The 23,772-nt window shown below is 39.2% G+C and overlaps 1 protein-coding gene across 1 annotated transcript in view; it reads left to right on the top strand.

Annotated features, from left to right (window-relative positions):
• HSPA4 (heat shock protein family A (Hsp70) member 4) overlaps positions 1-19,440 on the top strand; it is a 49,115-nt gene extending 29,675 nt beyond the window's left edge. Inside the window, exons 8-19 of the mRNA XM_041761779.1 lie at positions 1,842-1,918; positions 3,150-3,301; positions 3,816-3,922; positions 4,580-4,713; positions 5,750-5,931; positions 7,177-7,266; positions 10,847-10,999; positions 11,896-12,021; positions 13,033-13,140; positions 15,680-15,799; positions 16,865-17,026; positions 17,242-19,440. Coding sequence (XP_041617713.1) covers positions 1,842-1,918; positions 3,150-3,301; positions 3,816-3,922; positions 4,580-4,713; positions 5,750-5,931; positions 7,177-7,266; positions 10,847-10,999; positions 11,896-12,021; positions 13,033-13,140; positions 15,680-15,799; positions 16,865-17,026; positions 17,242-17,445 — 1,615 coding nt within the window. The 3' untranslated portion in view covers positions 17,446-19,440. The remainder of the gene's footprint in view (positions 1-1,841; positions 1,919-3,149; positions 3,302-3,815; positions 3,923-4,579; positions 4,714-5,749; positions 5,932-7,176; positions 7,267-10,846; positions 11,000-11,895; positions 12,022-13,032; positions 13,141-15,679; positions 15,800-16,864; positions 17,027-17,241) is intronic.
• Positions 19,441-23,772: the final 4,332 nt, after the last annotated feature.

Below are 23,772 nucleotides of genomic sequence, written 5' to 3'. Positions count from 1 at the left end.
TTATTTTTTGATACACCTCAAAATAAATTGCAGACATCCATCTGTATACTTCTCTCCAGATTCTAAAGCATGCATATTAATCAGAACTCACTGTTTTATGTTTTTTTGTTTTATTTTTATATCATGACATACTGAAGCTTGAAGTGGTCCTTTGCTGAATTTTGACAACTGGCCAGTTGTCCCAGGAGACAGACCATCATGTCCGGAAATGTTTCCCCAGGTCTTCATGCCCAGGGGTAGCTGCTGATGGGAACTTTTTATCTTAAGGGATCGGAGATGAAAATTGCCTGTTCTGGACATCTAGAAAAGTAGCCATACAGTGTGTAGTCAGTCTTGTGTAAAGCTGCTTTTGCTCAGCATAAAATTTGATTCATTTAGTTTAATCTTTTATTTATTCTTTCTTATGTATTGCTGAGTAGTTGTGTCATTATACATTTAATGTTTTCCCCTCCTGATGGACACTGGCTTTTTCCAGTTTTTTTTTTTTTTTTTTTTTTTTTTTTTGCTAGTAGGGAAAACTCATTTTAAACTCTCACCAACAGGTAGGAGTTGCAGTTGTTGAATCCTCACCAATATTGGTATAAGTGGTCTTAAATTTTTGCCATTCTGGTGTGTACATTTTGTACCTCAGAGATATAATTCATAAAAATCACATTTCTAAAGTGTCTCATCAGTGGTTTTTAGTATATTCACAAAATTGGGCAACCATCACCACAACCCAATTATAGCATATTTTCATCATCTCATAAAGAAACCCTGAATGAGTTATCAAGGTATAAAAAGACTTGGAGGAACCCCAAATACATACTTCTAAGCAAAATAAGCCACTTTGAAAGGTGATATACTGTTTGATTTCAATGATAAAAGATTCTGGAAAAGACAGATCTATGGAGACCGTGAAAACATCAGTGGTTAGCCAGGGGTTCAGGGGAAGTGAGGGATGAATAGGTAAACCACAGGATTTTTAGGGCACTGAAACTCTTCCATGTGATAACTATCAAGCTGGTTACTTATCAACATACATTTGTCAAAACCTAAAGAACTCTAATATATACTGTCACATGCTCGTATTGGCTCATCAATTGTTAGAAATGTTATAGTAATGTAAGATGTTAGTAGGGGAACTGGGGAGGGCTGAAAGTGAGGGGTTTGTGAGAATTCTCTGTACTTTCTGTTTATTTTTCCATAAACCTAAAAGTGATACAAAAAATAGAATGTATTTAAAGAAAAAAAAAAGGAAAAGAAGAAATTATGTCATGAGCTATCTTTTCATCATCTGTTGTTCCTCCTCCAGCCCTAGGTAGCCATTAATCTACTTTTTGTCTCTTGGGATTTACTTCTGAATATTTCATATAAATGGAGTCATATAATATATGTTCTTTTTTTGGTTGACTGCTTTCACCTTGTACAATTTTTAAAAAGTTTATCCATGTTTTAACATGTATCAGTTTCTCTTAATGTATTTATTCCTTTTTATTCCTGAATGTTATTTGATGGACGTTAGGATTTTTTTCCACTTTTTTGGCTGTTGTAAGTAATGCTGCTATGAAGAACATTTATGTGGAAGTTTTTGTGTAGACATACGTTTTCACTTTTGGTTATATACCTAGAGTGCAGTCACTGGGTCATATGGTAACACTATGTTTAACATTTTGAGGAATTCCCAAGTTCTTTTCCAAAGTGGCCACGCCATTTTATATTCTTACCAGGAATGTACGAGGCATCCAGTTTCTCTACATCTTTGCCAGTACTTGTTATTATCTGCCTTTTTGATTATAGCTATTTATTCCCCCCACTTAAAAGTGGAATGTGATTTAAATCTATTGCTGTGTTTTTCATAGGGGCAAATTTCTGGAGATGTGCGATGATCTCTTAGCCAGAGTGGAGCCACCACTTCGTAGTGTTTTGGAACAAGCCAGTAAGTACTACTGTGACTGAATTGTTTGTTATAATCAAGGCTCTTTGGAACACATTGTTTATTACTTTTTTTTTTTTAAGGTATACAAATTTTCCTTGTATAAACTACTACTTCATTGCTATATTAAGTTTCTTTTTATGTCTGTCTTTCCTCTGGATCACCCCCAGCCTCACCCCTTTTGATAATGGTGTCCAGGGAAATCTAATACTTTTCTCAAGAAAGCTAATTTGGATTCAAAGATGAATATAAACATCTCATTTATTTGATAGTGGTAAAAATTGTCTTTTGCATTGCTGCCTGTAGTAGTTGTACATGCTTTTCTGTGAATATTTTGCTGACTGAGAAATACAGCCAAGGGAGGATGTGATAACCACATAGTTATTTTAACAGGATGCTTTAATTTTCCTTCTAGCTAAAAGTAGAAGTTTGATTTAGGAACGTGTCACTAATTTTCCTAAAACCATCAGCATACTTTTACTTGGGAGTTCACTGTTATGTTGGTTGTTAAGTATTTCAGAGTGTTAAGATGTACTGTCATCTTGACAAAGGTCAGCTCTTAAATCAGAGTGGTTATGGCAAACTGGCATGTTCTTCCATACTGGTATGGCCCATTTCTTTAAATAGCCCTTCTCAACACATCAGCAGTATTGGTTGCATAAAATGTCGCCCGGAAACCAGGTGGTGTTAAGAGTATTTTATGAGTGAGAGAAGAGCTTTGATGTGCACCTTCTTTACTTATCTTAGGAGGAGGCTGCACCCTAGTTCATAATCTGTACTATATCTATGCTCTGGATGGAGTGCTGATGTGGCTTCTTGGGATTTGAATCATGCCATGTTAGTGGTAACTCAGTATTTCAAGGCCCTCTTATTTTCTTTGTGGCTAGCTTAACTATTGATGTTTTAACAATTTTTTGTGTGGGACTGTTTCAGAGATGACAGGGTTTTTATGCTGCAGGATATTTAGTATTCATGGCACTGTCCTCCTAAGTCCCAATATCGTGCCACAACTGCCCCTGCTCCTTGGTGCATCAAAACATACCTCCTTGTTTTCTGAGGCCACCTGTGTGTGTGTATGTGTGTGTATGGGTGGTGGTGGTGAGGGGGTGAAAGTGGGGGGTTTTGTTACAAATCTATGTTAATTTTGTTGTGTTAATGTTATGTTCTTTTATTGTAAAATATTAATTTAGAGATTGTTTTAATTTCAATGTCTATTCTAACCATTTTAAAATAGAGTTAAGGAAAGAAGATATTTATGCAGTGGAGATAGTTGGTGGCGCGACACGAATCCCTGCAGTGAAAGAGAAGATCAGCAAATTTTTTGGTAAAGAACTTAGTACAACACTAAATGCTGATGAAGCTGTCACTAGAGGCTGTGCATTGCAGGTGAGCTTTCTTTCACAGGTAACCATCCATTTATAGGTCATTACCAAGAAGGCATTGCTTTGTCTGTAACTAGCTTATACTCTGAGGTTAGCTCAAGATGATCTCTAGGTGTAAGATTCTAAAATTTTAGTTTACAATGGATTTATAGGTAGTGTTGATAAATGGAATTGTACTCTGTAACATGCGATGAGCTGAATTAATTTACTAGAAACATAGTTAAGCCTGAAATAATATTAGAATTTGGCATATTATCATATATATATGAAGTAGGATTGTACATCAGTTAAATAAAGGTTTCGGGTTAATGGAAAAATGATAAGTAATGGCTAGATAATAGTTAACTTGACATATGATAGAAGTTTTTAAAACTGCTTACTTAAACATCATTAAATTATTAATGTAAATACTTAAAAACTATTGATGGTTTTTTGAAGTCATTATTTATAGGTCTCATAGTAACAGTTCATAATGTCTGTACTTGTCATAATGGAATTTTTAAAAATTATTATTGTAGTGTGCAATCTTATCACCTGCTTTCAAAGTCAGAGAATTTTCTATAACTGATGTAGTACCGTATTCAATATCTCTGAGATGGAATTCTCCTGCTGAAGAAGGGTCAAGGTAATAACATTTATTATTATTATTATTATTATTATTATTATTATTATTATTATTTTAAAGGTTTTATTTATTCATGAGAGAGACACAGAGAGGCAGAGACAGAGACAGAGGCAGAGGGGAGAAGCAGGTTCCCTGCAGGGAGCCGGACGTGGGACTCGATCCTGGGTCTCCAGGATCACACCATGGGCTGAAGGCGGATGCTCAACCGCTGAGCCACTCAGGCGTCCCAAATTTATTATTTTTATACTTAACAGTTAACTTAGTGTTAAGTCTGAGTAAAATAGTGTCTTTTATTTCAACTTCTACAGATTTGTAACATTTCATTACAGTGCATGAAGCAAAGTGATGCCTTACTTTAGTCTTGAATAAATTTGTGTTCTTAGTTTACTATAATTGATCCTGCTGAAGTATTTGGTGCCTTTTACGTACTTACTGAATATTTATATTTCTTTTCTTAAAACTGATTTCATATATAGTTTTAGAGATACATATAAGTTTTTTTTCCTTGGAACCTATTATATCCTGGAAATGATGCCAGATGAGAGAGCATGAGAAGAGTAATAACTAGAGCCATGCAATAATTACAAATGTAGAATCAATTGGTAAGTGTTGAGGAATATATTAATTGTGTGATTTTTGTCTTTTTCCTCCATCTAGTGACTGTGAAGTCTTTACAAAAAATCATTCTGCTCCTTTCTCTAAAGTACTCACATTTTATAGAAAGGAACCTTTTACTCTTGAGGCCTATTATAGCTCTCCACAAGACTTGCCTTATCCAGATCCTGCTATAGGTAAGTAGAGTTGGGAACTTAAAAAAAAAAAAAAGAAAGAAACATTATGTACTTGGGAGAACTGGGAGAGCAGAGCAAGTATAATATTCTGAAATTTGGCATTTTAAATCACACACAAAAAGTCTCTTTCAGTCTTGTGACCAGTTTAGTACTAGTAGGGTATTTATTATTTAAGTGGATCTCCTGTTGTGTGAGCAGTATTTCTTGGTTAATACATATAGTGGGTATACCTTGTACATAATGTGATAGTACACAGATACTGCAAAGGAGTTAAACTCCATTTTGACCCTAACACAGAGTTTTATCAGATGTACACAGAAAATCCTTAGACAGTTGTTATGTCATGTTGGCTAGAGTCTTCATAGACCCTCAGAAACTCTTAAAATCTGGAAATTCTACCAGATGAGGGGAGGTACTGGAATTGCATGATCATTACGGATTTTAGAATACATGAGTAAAGTATTAGGAATATCTTGAATGGCACTTGGACACTGTGGGAAAGTTAACCCACTTTGTTTTCCTCATTTGTAAAGCAGGAATAAGAATGATAATTCAAATTTTGCAGTTTTGTGAATTAAAAACATAAGTAAGACTCTGATACAGTAACTGACTCAGTGTATGGCAATTTCTTGATAAATGACAGAAGCAGTGTGGAATCACTGGGTTTTTTGTTTTTTGTTTTTTCCAGTAGAGAAGTGACCTAGGTTTAGGAACTTAACTGGCAAAAAAAAAAAAAGGAACTTAACTGGCAGTGGCATATAAAGATGAATTAGAATAAGGGACCAGAGGTAAGGAAATGTTTGGAGAGTTAGGAGATGTTTGAGACCTTAATTGGGACAAGGTACTAAGAGTTTGAGTATTTATGAGAGAAGGAGGAGAAATCTGATGATTTAGGATTGTAAGAGTACTTCTCTTTAAGTGTCATGTTACTGACCTGTCACTGAGAAATGGGCATAACCTGGCAATGTGGGCATACATTCATTTTTAAATTAGTCCTCTCAGGTTATATGTTCTCTTTTGCTTCATATGTTCCTAGCTCAGTTTTTAGTTCAGAAAGTTACTCCTCAATCTGATGGCTCCAGTTCAAAAGTGAAAGTCAAGGTTCGAGTAAATGTCCATGGCATCTTCAGTGTGTCCAGCGCGTCTCTAGTGGAAGTGCTCAAGTTTGAGGAAAACGAGGAACCGATGGAAACAGATCAGAATGCAAAGGAGGAAGAGGTAATCTGGATATTTTGTACCATTTTAAACCATTTATGATGGTGTAGAGATGACTTGTCAAATTGTAACAACTTGATTAGGTGACAAGGGAGGAACCTTGTGACAGAGCTGATGAGAATGGGTTTGCGTTGTGTCCCTTTATCCCAATGTTGGTGAAATAGCAGGAGGCTTTATGCAGTCTTTCTAATAGAGATGGAATGTAGTTTGGCTTCTACTTTCAGACCCCATGTACTTCTCAAGTTGAGTTGTTTTTGATTCTCATTATTGAAGAATGCTTTGAGTCTTGGTTGATTATTTTCTTTTTTTTAAATTTTTTAAATTTTCATAAGTTGATTTTACACTCATTTATTTATTGGAATCAAGCCCTGGGTGTCATCCTTTTGGTGCATCAAAATCAAGTTTTATGAAACTATAAATGTTTTGAGTCTCCAGAGATCTTGAGTTGGTCTGGGTTACAGCCCAGGTATCCCTTTTAGAAGCTTCTGAGGTCATTCTAATGTGCTGCAAACTTTGAGAGCCCATGATTCAGGTCTCCACAAACTTTTTCCCTTGTCATTGTTAGGCTTCGTTTTTTTGTCTTAAGATTTATTTAAGAGAAAGCGCACACCTATGCTTGTGAGTAGAGGGAGTCACAGAAGAAGAGAGAATCTTCACGTACAATCCCTACTGAGCGGGGAGCCAGACATGAGCTCAGTCTCATGACCCTGAGATCACGATGTAAGGTGAAACCAAGTCAAATGACTGAGGCACACAGGCATCCCCAATCTTTGTTCTTTGAACAGAATTCTCAAGGTGTTCACCTCCCTTAATGGACAATGGTTGTACTTACGAGGATGAAAAGACTAATTTTAAAAACTGCTTGAAAATGCTGAGACTTCTGAGAGAAGTTTACTACAAGGAATCCTGCACTTTTCAGAAACATTGTGTTAAATATTGTCTTAGTCCATAAGATGAGTATTCCTGTGGTTTACAAAGTAGATCTACAGCCATTCTTGTTTGCATACAGGTGGGGTAGGGCAAGTGTTTACTCCATTGTACAGATTTATTAACTAAGATCCAGAGAGGAAAACTTCCCTGTTAGTAGGTAATGTATATGTCATAGCTGGAATATAAGTCTGGGTATTCTAATGGCTGGTAATTGATCAGGAGTTTGATACCATATAATTTTGCCAATGTTCCACGAGGGTTGCTTAGTCTTTTGTTAGTATTACCTGGTTTCGAAATTTGACGTGACCTGTATTTCAGAAGATGCAAGTGGACCAGGAGGAACCTCATGCTGAAGAGCAGCAACAGCAGACGCCAGCAGAAAATAAGGCAGAGTCTGAAGAAATGGAGGTACAAGTTGTGTTTTAGAGTAGGATTTGTAATCTCTTCACAGACAGATACTGTGTCTTAGAGGGTAGTTATATTGTTGACCCTTGAACAATGTGCAGGTTAGGGGTGCTGACCCTTATGCAGTAGGAAATCTGCATATATAAGTTTTGACTCCTTAAAAACTTCACTATGGCCTATTCTGTTGATCAGAATAAGATAGTTGATTAACTCCTCTTCAGTATTAAATGCTATGTTCTTATTGTAAGGTAAGCTAGAGAAAAGAAAATGTTACTAATAAAATCATAAAGCAGAGAAAATACATTTATAGCATTGTACTGTTACTTAACAAAACTGTATATACATGGTCCTGTGCAGTTCAAACCTGTTTTATTTAAGGGTCAACCGTATTAGGAATTCTTAATATATCTGAAGTTTTTTTTTTTTTTTTAATTTACTTTCCATTTTATTTAAAGATTTTATTTATTTACTTGAGAGAGAGAGAGCAACAGAGCACAAACGGGGAGGGGGGAAGCAGGCTCCCCATTGATCAAGGAGCCGGATGCAGGACTCAGTCCCAAGATCCTGGGATAATGATCTGAGCTGAAGGCAGATGTCTAACTGCTTAACCGACTGAGCCACCCAGGTGCCCCCATATCTGAAGTTTTTCAGCAAGATTTTGTAGTGGGTTTGGAAAGTATATTTGACAAGAACTTTGAACTCTAGTCCCTTTAGTATGTGGGAAGAATGCACTCATAAACTGTAGTTTTACTAGGCTATTGATTGGTTCATGTTGGTTCCTGAGTGACTGTTACTAATAGTCATCCTATCCATAATTTATTCTTTACTGATAAATGAGACAAAATGTTTTCAAATATTGTTGCCTCTTTGACACTTTCGTTTAAAGATAGTGTTTTAAAATAAAAGTATTTAAATGTATTTTGTAAATAGTATAAATAGTATATTTATCCCAAGTAGTTATTTAAATGAATACCTAACATTTTTGAATCCTTTACAGTCCTGTTCTTTTTTTTTTTTTAAGATTTTATTTATTTATAAGAGGGAGAGGAGCGCATGAGCAGTGGGGAGGGGCAGAAGGAGAGGGAGAAGTAGACTCCCCACTGAGCAGGGATTCTGGGATAATGACCTGAGCCAAAGGCAGATACTTAACTGCTGAGCCACCAGGCACCCCAACAATTCTGTTTCTTAATTCTGACTTCCAAGTTTTCATGTTTAAGTTTGGCGTCAGTATTGAAAACCTGTTCTCTTTCACATTATGACATTGCAATATAGTCTCACTTGGTGAGGTATTTCTGATTGTGGCATTTAAAAAGGTTTGGCAGAGCCTGTAGGTGGCTTTAGTCTGTTAACTCATTTTCCTTTTTTTTTTTTTTTTTAGATTTTATTTATTTATTCATGAGAGACACACACACACAGAGGCAGAGATACAGACAGAGGGAGAAGCAGACTCCATGTAGGGAGTCTGACGCCGGACTTGATCCTGGGACCCCAGGATCACACCCTGGGCCGAAGGCAGTGCTAAGCCGTTGAGCCACCTGGGCTGCCCTGTTAACTCATTTTCATATCAGTTAATAAATTTTAATTACTTGGCTTTGGCTGTGCAAATAATCATAAAAAAAAATAATGGGGAGAGGAAAAGGAAAGGCCTTTTTCAGGGTAAAAACCTTCATGTTGTGGTTGAGGGCAGCAGGGTGAGAGAAAACATACTTGATGTGTATGTGGAGAGCTGGTGAGGAGGAAGGAGAGCTGCTTCCCCCTACCATATGTTGTGGGGCTGTGGGAGATTTTAGGGAGGTGGTTTTTACTTAGGCTTCTTCAATGAGGTGGCTTGAGAACTGTGCCTTTGCTAGTATGTAGTGAAATAGAAATGCTAAATAAATCTTACTTGATTTTTTTTTTTTAATGCTAAATAAATTTTAGAAACTAACAACTTGGATAGGAGGTGGAGAAATGACTTTGAAATTGTACCTCATGTCGTAGAGCAGCACATTGAGTTCCAGATGAGTTTGAAAGTTAAGTAGAAAACAAACAACTGGAATGAATTATCTTTCCAGTCTGGGGATCATGCAGGGCTTTGAAAGCATGAAAGCAATGAAAGTAATCACAAAGGAGGACTGATACATTCAACTTGTACAGATAGATAAGTAATATAAAATTGGAATAAACTAGGAAATCCCATTAGTTGAGGGAAAAAATAATTAAAATATTAAGATATTGGTTTAATTATGATGAGATAATGTGAAGAAGTATTGTTGATAAGTGTGTAAGAAAAGGTTATTGACCCAGAGAAAACAATAGATGATGGTATACAAATACTGGTCTGTGGCCGGGGCATGGTGAATGAATGGTCTGCTTCACCTTCCATGACAATGGCAGGTTGATACAGTCTGGAAATCATAATGGTAATGTGTTTCTGAACTATAAAAATTTCATACCCTTGACCTTCTAATTTCATATGCACATATGTATGTTTAGATGAATGGATGAAAATTGGAAAAGATTTAATAGTGATGTGCAGATGGTGGGATTAGGAGAGGTCGTGTGTGTGTGTGTGTGTGTGTGTGTGTGTGTGTGTATACACAGTGCAGTAGTAGTAAGTATATTCACGTTGTGGTATAGGCAGTCTTCTGAACTTTATCTTGCCAATGGATACTCTACCCATTAGACAGCAACTCCCCATTCCCGCATCTTCCTTTCCCCCACCCCTGGCACCCAACATTACTTTCTGTATCTGGATTTGTTTTTTTTTTTTTTTTATAAATTTATTTTTTATTGGTGTTCAATTTGCCAACATATAGAATTACACCCAGTGCTCATCCCATCAAGTGCCCCTGTCAGTGCCTGTCACCCAGTCACCCCCACCCCCCACCCACCTCCCCTTCCACCACCCCTAGTTCGTTTCCCAGAGTTAGGAGTCTTTCATGTTCTGTCTCCCTTTCTGATATTTCCCACTCATTTTTTCTCCTTTCCCCTTTATTCCCTTTCACTATTTTTTATATTCCCCAAATGAATGAGACCATATAATGTTTGTCCTTCTCTGATTGATTTATTTCACTCAGCATAATACCCTCCAGTTCCATCCACGTCGAAGCAAATGGTGGGTATTTGTTGTTTCTAATGGCTGAGTAATATTCCATTGTATACATAAACTACATCTTCTTTTATCCATTCATCTTTCGATGGACACCGAGGCTCCTTCCACAGTTTGGCTATTGTAGACATTGTTGCTATAAACATGGGGGGGTGCAGGTGTCCCAGCGTTTCATTGCATCTGTATCTTTGGGGTAAATCCCCAGCAGTGCCAATTGCTGGGTTGTAGGGCAGATCTATTTTTTTAACTCTTTGAGGAACCTCCACACAGTTTTCCAGAGTGGCTGCACCAGTTCACAGTCTCTGGATTTGACTATTCATATAATATTTATGTTTTTTTAGCTTTCTAGATATTATAAGTAGTCATTTCAGGTTATTTAGATCATTAGAGAAAAATGAAAAAAAGCAAAAAGGGCTCTTGAAACCTGACCCATTTAGAAGTTTAAGATCGTCTGCATATGTGTGTGTTAATAATGATTTCTTGTTATTTTAGACCTCTCAAGCTGCATCAAAAGATAAAAAGATGGACCAACCACCTCAAGCCAAGAAGGCAAAAGTGAAGACCAGTACTGTGGACCTGCCAATTGAGAATCAGCTGTTGTGGCAGATAGACAGAGAGATGCTCAACTTGTACATTGAAAATGAGGTGGTTATTTCAGGTCTCTTAGGATAATAAGCTAACTGATCAATGTGGCCTTAGCATTGAAATTCTTGGTCTAGAGGCTTCTATGCATTTTCAGTTGTTTGGAGTTGAAGGCAATAATTTTAGATTTTTGGGTACTGCAAGGGCAAATACCGTGTGATGCCAGAATTCTTTAATGGTAATATGTCTCTATAGCTAGAAGCTCTTTGAAGAGATCTTTGACATTATATCTTTGGTTTAGGGGTGGTATTGTTCATATTGGGGTTTTGTGTGTATGTTCACTTGGGAGCTCAGGATGTTTGAAGTGGTGGGTCATAGACGTTGATCAGTAGGAGAAATGGAAGCATTAGTGGTAGTGCTGTTCTATTTATTCCTTCTATTGCTAGTCAATATTGAGCTCTTGTTATGGTGAGTGATGCAAGGCTTGGCACCCTGGTACACAAATTGCTGAATTAATTATTGTCTTGGAGGTTTTCTTTTTATCATGTATCCCTTGGATCTTAGATTTATTTTATAGAACTGTAACATTTATACTATGTGCATCAGTTTTCTTTTCATGGTATTGCAGAGTAATCCTACAGCAGAATATACTACTTTGTGACATTGAGCTAATTGTTTCTTAAAGTTCTCCTAAGTTCTTTTCCTTATTTTTGCTTTTGAGTGTCTAAATCTTGATATTTCTATTACTGTTTTTTTTTTTTTCTGTGCACATCTACAGAACTCACAGTTGAGCTTCATAATTTACTGAAGACTAATACTTTCACATCTCCTTTCTTGGATGATTCTCAGAACTAAGAGGATTTGGAGAAGAAGGATTCTTCACTTTTATAATTACAGTACTTAATATTTAAGAGGACATTGTGTCAGTTGTCTGAATATCTAATTTGTACTGTTCTCAGGGTAAGATGATCATGCAGGATAAACTGGAGAAGGAGAGGAATGATGCCAAGAATGCAGTGGAAGAATATGTGTACGAGATGAGAGACAAGCTTAGTGGGGAGTACGAGAAGTTTGTGAGTGAAGATGTAAGTATGTGCCTACCTACTAGGTGTCTTCTGGGATTAACCTTAAATGTGGTAGGCTTATTTACTGGCAGTTGTAGATACACAGATATTAAAGATGTCCTTTTTTGGGGAAAAATTTTTATATTTCTGTTAGTCCAGTCTTTCCCAAAGGCTTGTCTTCATGCATAATTTTTTTTTTAAACGCATTGCTTTTTGATACATTCCCATGCTTTTATTTACTGATTTTTCTTTAAGTCAGCCATCACTCTTCTCTCCTGTTTACTGTATTTTAATTCACTTTTTTAAAAAAATAGAGGTATAATTGACATATTATTTTCGGGAGTACAACATAATGATATTTATATATGTTATGAAATGATCATGTAAGTCTAGTTAAACATCTATCTCTATACATAGTTATAAAAGTTCTTTTTTCTTGTGAAGAGAACTTTTAAGAGCTACTTATTATAAGCTTTCTTTATTTTTTTTTAAAGATTTTATTTATTTATTAGAAACAGAGAGACAGAGAGGTAGAGACACAGGCAGAGGGAGAAGCAGGCTCCATGCAGGGAGCCCGACATGGGACTCTACCCCGGGTCTCCAGGATTAGGTCCTGGGCTGAAGGTGGTGCTAAATCGCTGAGCCACCCAGGCTGCCCTATTATAAGCTTTCAAATAGACAATACAGTATTTTAGTTATATAGGTTACATTTTTTAACATTTTACTTTTTTAATAGCTTACATATTTTTAAATGCAGTTTTTATTTCTGAAATTTTCAAATATCTGGATGTATCCAGAATTTTAAACCTATCCCCTACAGCAGAGAGCATGATAAAATCATCTGTAGATAGCAAGCAAAACAACATTGCCATTTTTGTCTGTGTCACTCGTCCACCCTTGCCCCCCAACCCCCTGCAGCCCCCTGCCCTGTACTTTAAAGCAAATTCAGATATTGCAGTCTTTGCCTGTGACTTCACTGGTCAATCAGTTGATTTTTGATTGACTTAATCATAATATTTTCTTCATATTTAGGATCGTAACAGTTTTACCTTGAAACTGGAAGATACTGAAAATTGGTTATATGAGGATGGAGAAGACCAGCCAAAGCAAGTTTATGTCGATAAATTGGCGGAATTAAAAGTAAGCGATTCTTGGGGGTGCCTGGCTGGCTCAGTCAGTGGAGCATAGGACTCTTGATGTTGGGATAGTGAATTGAAGCCCAAGGTTGGGCCTAGAGCTTACTTAAATAAAGCAGGAGGATGGAGAGCGCTTCTTCTGAGTGCTTTAACAAAAAAAAAAAAAAAGGGAATCCCTTTCACGAAGATGGTGCCTTGAAGATGGTGCCTTGAAGATGGTGCAGAAGGCGAAGAAGGAAGCCCCTGCCCCTCCCAAAGCCGAAGCCAAAGCAAAGGCTTTGAAAGCTAAGAAAGCAGTGCTGAGAGGCGTGCACAGTCACAAAAAAAAGAAGATCCTCACGTCACCTACATTCCGATGACCCAAGACCCTGCATCTCCGAAGGCAGCCCAAATATCCTTGAAAGAGCGTCCCCAGGAGAAACAAGCTTGATCACTATGCCATCATCAAGTTCCCTTTAACTACTGAGTCAGCCATGAAGAAAATAGAAGACAACAACACACTTGAGTTCATTGTGGATGTCAAGGCCAATAAGCACCAGATCAAACAGGCTGTGAAGAAGCTCTGTGACATTGATGTGGCCAAGGTCAACACCTTGATCAGGCCTGATGGAGAGAAGAAAGCATATGTTCGACTGGCTCCTGACTATGATGCTTTGGATGTTGCCAACATAATTGGGATAATCTAAACTGAGTCTAGCCGGCTATAAATCTAAATCTAAATTTTTTCACCATAAAAAAAATAATAATAAAAAATAAAAAAAATGGTTCTTGAAAGCAGGGGTGTTCTGAAACCCTAACCCACCCCATATCCAAGGATTTATCTTAAAATTGAGAGGAAGTCTCATGTCAAGTAATGAAGACAGGCTGAAAGTGATTGAAGAACTATACCCTTTATCACTTATGGTCATTTTCTTATTTTTAGAACCTTATAGTTAACAAAATTATTTTTCTAAAAAATTGAGTTTAGACTTTTAAATGTTTCCCTGAAGGAGACTGCATCCTTGGTGTGGAGATTGAAAGACTAGAAAGATGTAACCTGCCCTAAAGGCACCTGCAGTACAGCTGGGGAAGGGTTGTTCATAGAGCTTTGATTTTCAGTAAAGGAAAGCATCTGGTTTTGTATTTAAAGAACTTGATCATCAAACCTTAGGGTTAAAAGTACAAAAAAATGAGTGTGCCACAGTAGCTGAGTTGGGAGATTGTCAGGCTGAAGGTCTAAAGATCCTTGGTTCTTTCTTGGTACAGTAAGTTTTTAAGTGCATGTCCAGGGTCATTGCCTTTCCTCCAAGGTAAGGACTAAATGAAGTAATGGTATATGAATAAAACTTTATTAAAAAAATATAAAAAATGGTGTAAGATTGAGGCCTTTGCAGAAGGATGCAAATGTGCTAGAAGAACTCACATTTCTGTAGATTACTTACTTTCCTGTCAAATTGGGCCATTGTGCTTAAATTAAACTCTGGAATAGAATTGCTTAAGGACAGTGCATGTGGTTTTCCTGTCATTCTGGAAAGATAACAAGAGCTTCCAGTGAGATTCCTTTCATGGAATCTCTTGCTTTACTTTTAATTGTGGGAGATGTCAAACACATTAAAATACAACAGTCAGCAAATGGCTAATTTTGTTTCGTTTCTGCTCCTTTTCACTCCCAGTTATTTGAAGAAAGTCCTTTATGTTATATTTAATCTGAAAATACTTCAATACGTATTTTTAAAAAGATTTTATTTATTCATGAAAGACAGACAGAGGCAAAGACATAGGCAAAGGAGAAGCAGGCTCCCAGGATCCAGGGATCACACCCTGAGCCAAAGGCAGACGCTCAACCATGAGCCACCCAGGTGTCCCTCAATATGTGTTTAAAAGAAAATGTAACCTTAAACTGTATTGTTATCACATTCAAAAAACTCCTTAATAGATCACGTTTAATATCACCACTCAGTATTCAGTTTTCAAGTTCCAGTTGTTTTATAAATTAGTTTTTAGTTTGACTCAGAATCCTGAGGACTGTACATTTTATTGCTTTCTCTCTTAAATCTGTGAAGTTCTTCTATCATTTCTGCTCCCTTATTGATTTATTTAAAAAACTAGATCAGATGTTTTCGGTCAGATTTTCACCCAGTCTGGATTTGCTGATGCTCATTTCTGAGCTATTTATTATTATCTAACTCATTTCTATGCTGTTTATTATCGTCGGATACATTGATGGTTAGAACGAGAGGCTTCATCAGATTAGTTCTCAAAAAATTTTTTTTGTAGTATGCTTCGTATTTAGGTTTGTGTATCTCTATCAGGAGGCACCTCCTTTTGGGTTGTCTCCCTACTGTGTTTTGACTCCAGTGACAAGTTGAAGTGGCTCCATAAGGAATAGTATAGAGGTATATTTTCATATCTAGCCTTAGAATATATTTCAGTGGGATGGGGAGTGATAATGAACTTTTTACATCTAGCACATCGAGGCAAAATGTACTTTAATCCATGGTATATCTCAGTAATAGTAGAAATGATACTACTCTGATAGTTTAAGCATTCTTTCTTCTGTTAAGAATCTAGGTCAACCTATTAAGATGCGATTCCAGGAATCTGAAGAAAGACCAAAATTATTTGAAGAACTAGGGAAACAAATCCAACAGTATATGAAAGTAATCAGCTCTTTCAAAAACAAGGTATCTATTTTTTTTTTCTTTCCCTACTGTTATTTTGGTAGAGTTAAGTTTTGAGGCATTTACATAGCAATTTTTGCTTTTTTAAGAATCATTTTTAAATTATACTGTTTTGTTTTGGATGTTAGTGTAATGTGTATCATTTTATAGAATCTTACTAAGAACCCTGGGATTTGCTACTCTTTTTAATAAGTGGAATCAGGAAGTGAGCTATATTGTTCAGTTTCCTTGTCCTGCTGTGAAGTGCTTAATCAGTGACTTAACCGCATCTATCTTGGTCTTTCTGAGAACATTAGGCATATAGTTTGGTTTGTTTAGACTGTCTGAACAGTAAACTACTGAACACTTTTGAGCATTGTGATATACAATGCATATACAATGCATACATGCATACAATGATATACAATGCATAAATGCATTATTTAATTAAATCCCCAGAATACTTAATGAAGTGTAGGTAGTCTTGTCAGTAGTTACAGGTAACTTCTAACTTTTTTTTAGCTTCATTGTCTTTAAGTAGCACCTAGAGTTACTATGAGGAAGTGAGGTGTGGCCTGAGGTTTGACTCCACAAATTGTGGGTTCCTAACTGCTCCACTCGACTCCAGGTTCTTGATGGCTTGTCAGTGTGAGAAAATTGGGCTTGTTTATTCTTTAAAAAAATTTACTTCTGAGAGATCTTTAAAAAATTGTATTAATTATTGTTTTGGTTCCCAGGTAGCATGCCTAAACCTCTACTCTCTCATCTCATGACCTGTAATGTTGTGTTTGTGAAATTACCTACATAAAATTGTGTGTCTGGTGCTTTTTATACCATTGAAGTCTTTTAATTGCTACCCTTATGTAAGTTTTTGGCCCTTAAGTCTATTTCCTGAGGGTTTTAAAAATTGTCGTTACTTTTTCTTTATTGAATTTTTTTAAGGAATTGAATGTCCATTTGGATGGTGAGGCTGAATGAGCTTCATTTTTGGAAAGACTACCTTTTTGAAAGGCGGCAAAGAACTAGGTAATATTTGGGTTGGGGAGACTATCATCCTCTGACACTTGCCTGGTTGTTTCCTGGTTGCAGGAGGACCAGTATGACCATTTGGATGCTGCTGACATGCTGAAGGTAGAAAAAAGCACGAATGAGGCCATGGAGTGGATGAATAACAAACTGAATCTGCAGAACAAGCAGAGTCTGACTGTGGATCCAGTTGTCAAGGCAAAAGAAATTGAAGCTAAAATTAAGGTAATTTATGGCTTTGAATATTTAATAGTCTTTTCTTGTCAGCCTTGTTATTTATTATTAATGGTCCTTAAAGCGACACTTAGGAGGAAGCTTTATTAGTGCCTCTTAGTTTCTGGCTTCTAGTTGGGAGGTGGGTGGACTTGGGTTTAGTTGAAAATGTCATGTAAAATTGTTATTTTTAAGAACCCACAATTTTCTCTCCTCTGCCATTCTAGGAGCTGATGAGTGTCTGTGGCCCTATAATTTCAAAGCCCAAACCCAAAGTGGAACCTCCAAAAGAGGAGCAAAAAAACGCAGAGCAGAATGGACCAGTGGACGGACAAGGAGACAGCCCAGGCCCTCAGGCTGCTGAGCAGGGTACAGATACAGCTGTGCCTTCGGATTCAGACAAGAAGCTTCCTGAAATGGACATTGATTGATTCCAACAATTGTTTATATTAAAACAGACTATTATAAAGCTTTAAGTTGTCAACTTTGTTCTAAATATCAACTAGAGCAATCAAATACTGGAGATTTCTTAGTCAGTTTTTAGGGGATTTCGTGGGCGGGGATATAGGTAATGTATGGAGCATTTTGACTTCTAAATAGTTAGATACAGAAATTAAGTGCATTGTATCTTTTTCATAATGGTACTATTTAGAAGCCCAGTTAGTCTTACTTACCGAGCTTCTGCTTCACTCCTTTTATGTTTAATCATGCTTACACAAGGATAAGTTTGTTTTGGAAAGCTGAGCCTATAGCAAAGGCTCTGACTAGCTGTTAAGCAGACTTTTCATTGTGACCTATGTGGCAGGAACTCTTGAAATTGTGCTGCAAAAATCAGTTGTGGAGATTGCGATGAAGGCTCCCCACCTGGTGTGGGAATGGGGCTGGGGTCCTTCTCTTTCTGAGGGCATGGCATGGATTAACAGCAGAACATGAGAGGTGTGCTTTGAGCTCCTTCACGCTGCACTTCCACTCCACTTAGACTCCCACCCCTGCTTCTCCCTGCCTCCCAATAAAGGAGCTCCTCTTAAAAATGCCATGTGCTGCTCTTGGGAAAATAGACCCCTTCACCTGCAGCAAGTTGATAACTGAGGATTTTGGACCTGGAGGCTCTTCCTGAGAAAGTATGTTCTGGAAAGTACATTCACAAATACCCCAAATACCAAGTCTAAATAATTTTCTCTTTGGAGAGTTAGAATCGGATAGATGTATTGTTGGATATAGGCATGATAAATTGAGCTGAGGAATTGATTTTTAATTATGATGTAAAGATTTGTATCCTGGCCTGCTTATTCAGGTGAGAGATGTTCTGTGTAAATTTGAGGTATAGCTTTAAGTCCTAGGACAAGAGTTAAAAGTTTTTTAGCTCATTCACAATCACTTGTATGTTAAGTGTTAATACCTGCCATGAACCTGCCAATTTATGTGTCAAACAGCTGACAGATCTTACAAAAAAAATCTACAAAAAAACAAAAGCCTAAGATACACTGGATTGTACTGGATGAGTCTGAAATTAGTGTTAAAGAACATGGTGTCTGACTTGAGTAACACTGCATTCTTACTGTGTGGCCCATGTCAGGTGCACCAAAGCATTCCCTGAGACGGCCCTTTATGGCAGTGTTGTTAGGAGGGAAGCATATTGGAAACTCCAAGGGAAGCCTATATTAGGGGCCATAGCTGGTACCTGCCTTAGAAACTGTTATAAGCTTTGTTGGTTACCTTTTGGATCTTTGTAATAATTGTTATCTATGTAACAGAGTGCCTCTCTGTTAATTTTGGCCTATGTTAGAAATAAGATGATACTTTGCCTATTTAGGATAAGTTTCTGTCCATCTCTGCACTAAACAATTTTAGTGTTACCAAGTTCTGAAGTGCTATAGAGAAAACTGCTTAGAGGAGGAAGGTGGAAGCGTATTTATGTCGATGTCTGAGCACACATGGAAGCCTTGTGGCACCAGGACTTGGCCCTGTTCTTAAGAGTGTCTGTCCATTCTGTACCTGTCATGCTTTGAGTTCCAGCTGGCCTGCAATGAGGCCAGTAGCTACTTGGCGTGCTGGCTGCAGGATTAAGCCAATTCTTATGCAACTGATTCAGTCTGTGATGGCCGTTTCTTCTAAGAAAATTTTTTGTGTGGGGGAGGGTATGGGTGTTGGGATGGGGGTGAAATTGAAGTTTAAAGTTTAAATTAGAATAAGATGATGTGGTCTGCTTGCTCTCTGTTTAGACAGGCTTTAAGACCAATTGGATTTACTTGGAGGTCAGGCCAGAGAGTGTGATAATTGATGACTTGTTTGCAGACAAGCATTTATCCAGGTTATAATATCCACATTGGTTTGTTAAAGCTCCAGGTCACGTTCTTACACTAAGAGAAACATTAAATAAACAGACAAGTTTAGGAAAAATTAATAAAAAACCTGTCTTACACTCACAGGAATGGTTTCCTTAATTTCCTAACGAAAGGTGTGTGTTTGTGTGTGTGTGTGTGTGTGTGTGTGTGTGTGTGTGTGTATGAGTTTGTTTTCAGTGAAAGCTTTTGTCTGAAGAACAGTTGAGGTAGCGCACTGGGTGGCAAGAAGTTGATCTTTTTCTGTATTCAAATTCTCACATGTTGAATCTTCTTGGCCCAGTTCCCTGGTACGTAGGAATCCATGTCTTGCATCGTCTGACCCTTTGAGAGTTTTTACAGCAGCAGAAGGTGGGTTATGGTCCCATTGAGGACCAACCAGTGCCAGGATTGAGGCCTGCCTCTTTAAAGAATGTTATGGCCTGGAATGTACTAGTAACACTTGCCACCATTGTATGTGTAGTGTGTGTGTGTGTGTGTGTGTGTGTGTGTGTGTGCGCACATGCGTGCGTGCACAGATGTGTATTGATGTGAATGTGGGATGGTGGTGTTAAAAGGGGGTGAAGCCATCAGAAGACACCTAACTATAGGGTCTGGGGCCCTTATGGGGGAGGGGTATGGGACCTAACTTCCTGGAGTCCTGCCACTTAACAGTCCCAGTGCTTTGTGTTACTAGGAGCTGAACTGCCAGAGCCTACCAGTAGGGCCTGTGTCAGCCACCTTCAACAAATGGTGTCTGTAGCAAGGTTGGCTTTCTTTTGAATTTCTGACCTTGGGAAAGAAGTAGGCAAGTGGTAAATTTAGTGGGAACCCTGGGGACCAGCTCTAGCAGTCATCCAGGGCAACAGGGGTGTTGGGTTATGTGGAAAGAGAGTAACCGTCCTATTTACCAAGGAGAGGAACCAGTGCCCTGCATGTCATTGAGGAAGAAGGTGTTGGAGGTGAAGCCCAGGCTGGTGTGAAGGTTTTGCAATGTGGCAGCTTCAGCTTGACGTGAAGAACTTCAGAGCTAGGTGAGTGAGGTTGGTGAGGATTCATGAAGAGTCATTAGACCAGTGGCCTTTGGCTTTTTTTTCCCCCAACCATCTGAAGTGTTTTTTTTTTTTTTGTAGAGTTGTTGGAAGTGGGGTAGTTGAGAGAGAAGAATTCTGGTGTGTGGACATCTGGGGGCTATAGATCTTTTAGCCTGACAGTGTCAGAGTTTAAGGATGCTCACATGAGGTATGCAGAGTGAGTTGGGCCTGGAAGTTAGAGATAGTGGGACATTAAAAATCCATGTTTGAGGGAGTGAGCCGAATGAAGTGGGAAATAGTAGGTCTATGGATCTTTGTAATAATTGTTATCTATGGATAACAACCGAAGGAACAGGAAAGATTTCTAAGTAGAACTACGCTATTTGAACCTGGGAATGTAGTTAAGCTCTGTGGCATAATGACATGGCCGTGCAATGCAGGCTTCAGGGGCTCGATGAGGTTTTGTTGATCCTGCTCTTGATACTCTGTGGACCTGATGGATTTCAATCATTTTTTAAAAAATGGCTTTAACAAAGAATATTGTATTTTTACTTGAGAAATGTAGGGTGTAGAACAATATACACACGGTTTTTCATGTTTGGAAGGAACATGAAATATGTTTGCATAAAACCTAAAATGAGATGGGTGTTTCAGAATGAAGTGGTTTCCTTCTAAGATAGATTTGGGGGTGATGGCTGTTTGTCCATGTTAGCTTGTTGATGTTTTCTAAGATTTCTGTTATAAGCATTTTGGAATTTTGTAATGTTGAAAAAATTCTTTGAAAGAATGGCTCCCAGCTTTTGAACCTAGAGTAGCAGACGTGATCAAGAAGCAGAACTTCAAGACTGTAGGAATCCATGGACAAGCTGGTGTGAGTGTGGCTGCGAAGGATTAGGAAGTCTTGTAAGATGGAGTTGAGAGATCCCAAAGCTGTACTGGGTGTGGAAGGAAGCTTTGGGGGTTGGGGTGCATTCCTGGTTTAGGGAATGAAGGCTTGAATTGGGATATATCAGGAAGAACAAGTGGAAGCTATGGAGGAATAAAGCTGCCAGAGAGGAGCAGGTTAGGGTATGAGGCAGGTTAGGGTCAAGAGGGTGACAAGTGAGAGGTGGCAGTGGCCAGCTGGGTTAGGTGCTGTGTGGGCACATTCAGAATGGCAGCTGGGCTCCAGGGGTGTGTGGTGAAGCTGCAGGTGGAGAGTACTTGGTCAAGAAGCGTGGCCTCAGGGCACCTGGGTGGCTCAGTAGTTGAGCATCTGCCTTAGGCTCAGATCACGGTTTGCGGGTCCTGGGATCCAATCCCGCATTGGGCTCACTGCTGGGAGTCTGCTTCTCTGTCTCTGCCTCTCTCTCTCATGAATAAATAAATAAAACCTTAAGAAAAAAAGTGTGGCTAGTTGGGATGACAGATCAGCTGGGGGAGAAAGGAGATTGGGCAGCATCCTGAGTCTACTGTGCAAATGAAGCTTCTTCCCATCACTTACCTGGGGACCATGGCTGTTTTGGAGGTGACAGTGCATTCCTTTCCTGGGGGCTTCTCCCTTGTTTCTGGCTGGAACAGTCTGGAACATGACCTTCAGTGCCCCTGACTTCTGTGAGTTGGATACTGCTATTCGGAGTAGCTGTCACAGGTGGAGAAATGAATGAGGTGACTTCTTCAGGCTAGGAGACAAAATGGAAATCAGGCCATGCTGTGGTAGGAACACTTCAGGAGAGGAGAAGATAGAGTAAATTACTGAGGGATCAGGGAAAAGAAGCCCTCAGATGACTGGGAAAGGTGTAGACTGCTTTCTACGTTTGTCCAACAGCCACAGGCAAGTGCCAAGCTAATCCTGACCCTGTCACTCCACCTTTGGCACCTGCTCTCAGGACAGAGGGAGAATGGGAGGGTTACATACTTTTAACTCCTCAGTGGGATTTCCCAGAATCAAGTACAACAAGCAGAAAAAAATAAGAATTATGCAGAGTTGTGTTTGGGCCTTTTCCCTGGTTGTGTCTGGATTTTCTATCCTTTGAAGGCCAGGTATACTGTTAGATTTGGAGCCCTGTATCCGTGGGGAGGGAGAGAACACTTAGAATAACTTTTCTTACCACAAGTTACTGTTACCACAAGTTATTGTTGCGCTTAAAACCTTCAAGTATACTGGTCTACTATTCAGTTACGACGTGGCTAATGCCCAGGGAAGAGAAAACTGGCAACACTTGGAAAACCGTCTCAATGGCTCAGCTTCCAAGATAGAAATCCCAGAGAAGCATTTGAGGGAGACCTGCTAGGACTCAGGGGAGACGGCCGAGCGGCCCGGAGAGCTGTGTGGGAGTTAGACTCAGCTGGGTGCCCGCAAGCCCGCAGCAGCTCCCACTCCTGTCCTCGGCTGCTCTGCTTCCCACAGCTGAGGGGCGGGCTGTGCCCTGTCAGCCCGAAGCACGCATGCAGGAGGGGCTCTGGGAATGCTTGAGTACACAGTGGCATTATTTTCAATGAGTGACAACCCCAAAACATTAGAACTCTACTTAAGTGGCGGCATCTCCTTAGCCTAAGCCTCCACTTTGTGGACGAGGAGGGGGCCTAAGCACGTCCATGCAGGTGAAGCTCACAGAACAGGTGGATAGCAGGGCTGGGAGTCCCATCTCCAGCTGTCACAATGAACGTTAATCTTAGGAACTTTGTTCCACTAGAATATGGGGCTTCTGCCCGCCCCCCCAAGAATGAGTTGCTAAGAATAGCGCACCATTTGGAGGGGCACCGGCTGGGTGATCATCCACCGCCTCCTGCCGCTAGCTGGGCCGCTGCCTGGAGGCTGCCACAGGAGGGCGGCATCGCTCTTCCTCTGCCTTGGGTCCCACTCCTTGAAGCCCTCAGCCCGGAAGTGGTCCCAGACTTTGGAGAATACAGCTGACCCTCTCCTCTCCTCCAGGAAAGCAAAAAGCAGAATAGTTTTGGCTCAGTAGAGGCCCCCCAGCTGGAAAACAAGGGCTCTTTTATAAGTATGTGCTAGTAACCCCCTAGGTTCTTACCCCGCCCCGGGGTGGTCTTACTAGTTCCAAGAGAATGTGGGGCCGGCCGGAATCACCCAGCCCGCTGCTCCTCGCGCTCAGCGGGGGCTCTGGCTCCGGGCTTACTGTGATTCGGTAGGCGGGGGTGGGACTCCTAACAGGCTCCCAGGTGATGCTCATCTTGCACCGCAGTCTCCAAAAGACTAAAACTCTAGGAGCCTCAGTTTCTTCATCTGTAAAATTGGGATCACGCCAGTCCTGTCCATCACAGAGAAGACAGACATGGAAGCCGTTCACAACAAACAAGACGGATAAAAGTACTGTGAACACCAGGCATGTAACTTGCTTTTTTAAAAAAGATTTTATTTATTTATTCATGAGAGACACACAGAGAGAGAGAGGCAGAGAGA

Source organism: Vulpes lagopus, chromosome 7 (assembly GCF_018345385.1).
Source record: "Vulpes lagopus strain Blue_001 chromosome 7, ASM1834538v1, whole genome shotgun sequence".
In the NCBI taxonomy this organism is placed as follows: Eukaryota; Metazoa; Chordata; class Mammalia; order Carnivora; family Canidae; genus Vulpes; species Vulpes lagopus.
Note: the sequence above shows the minus strand (reverse complement) of the source record. Positions and strands in the feature narration are given on the sequence as shown.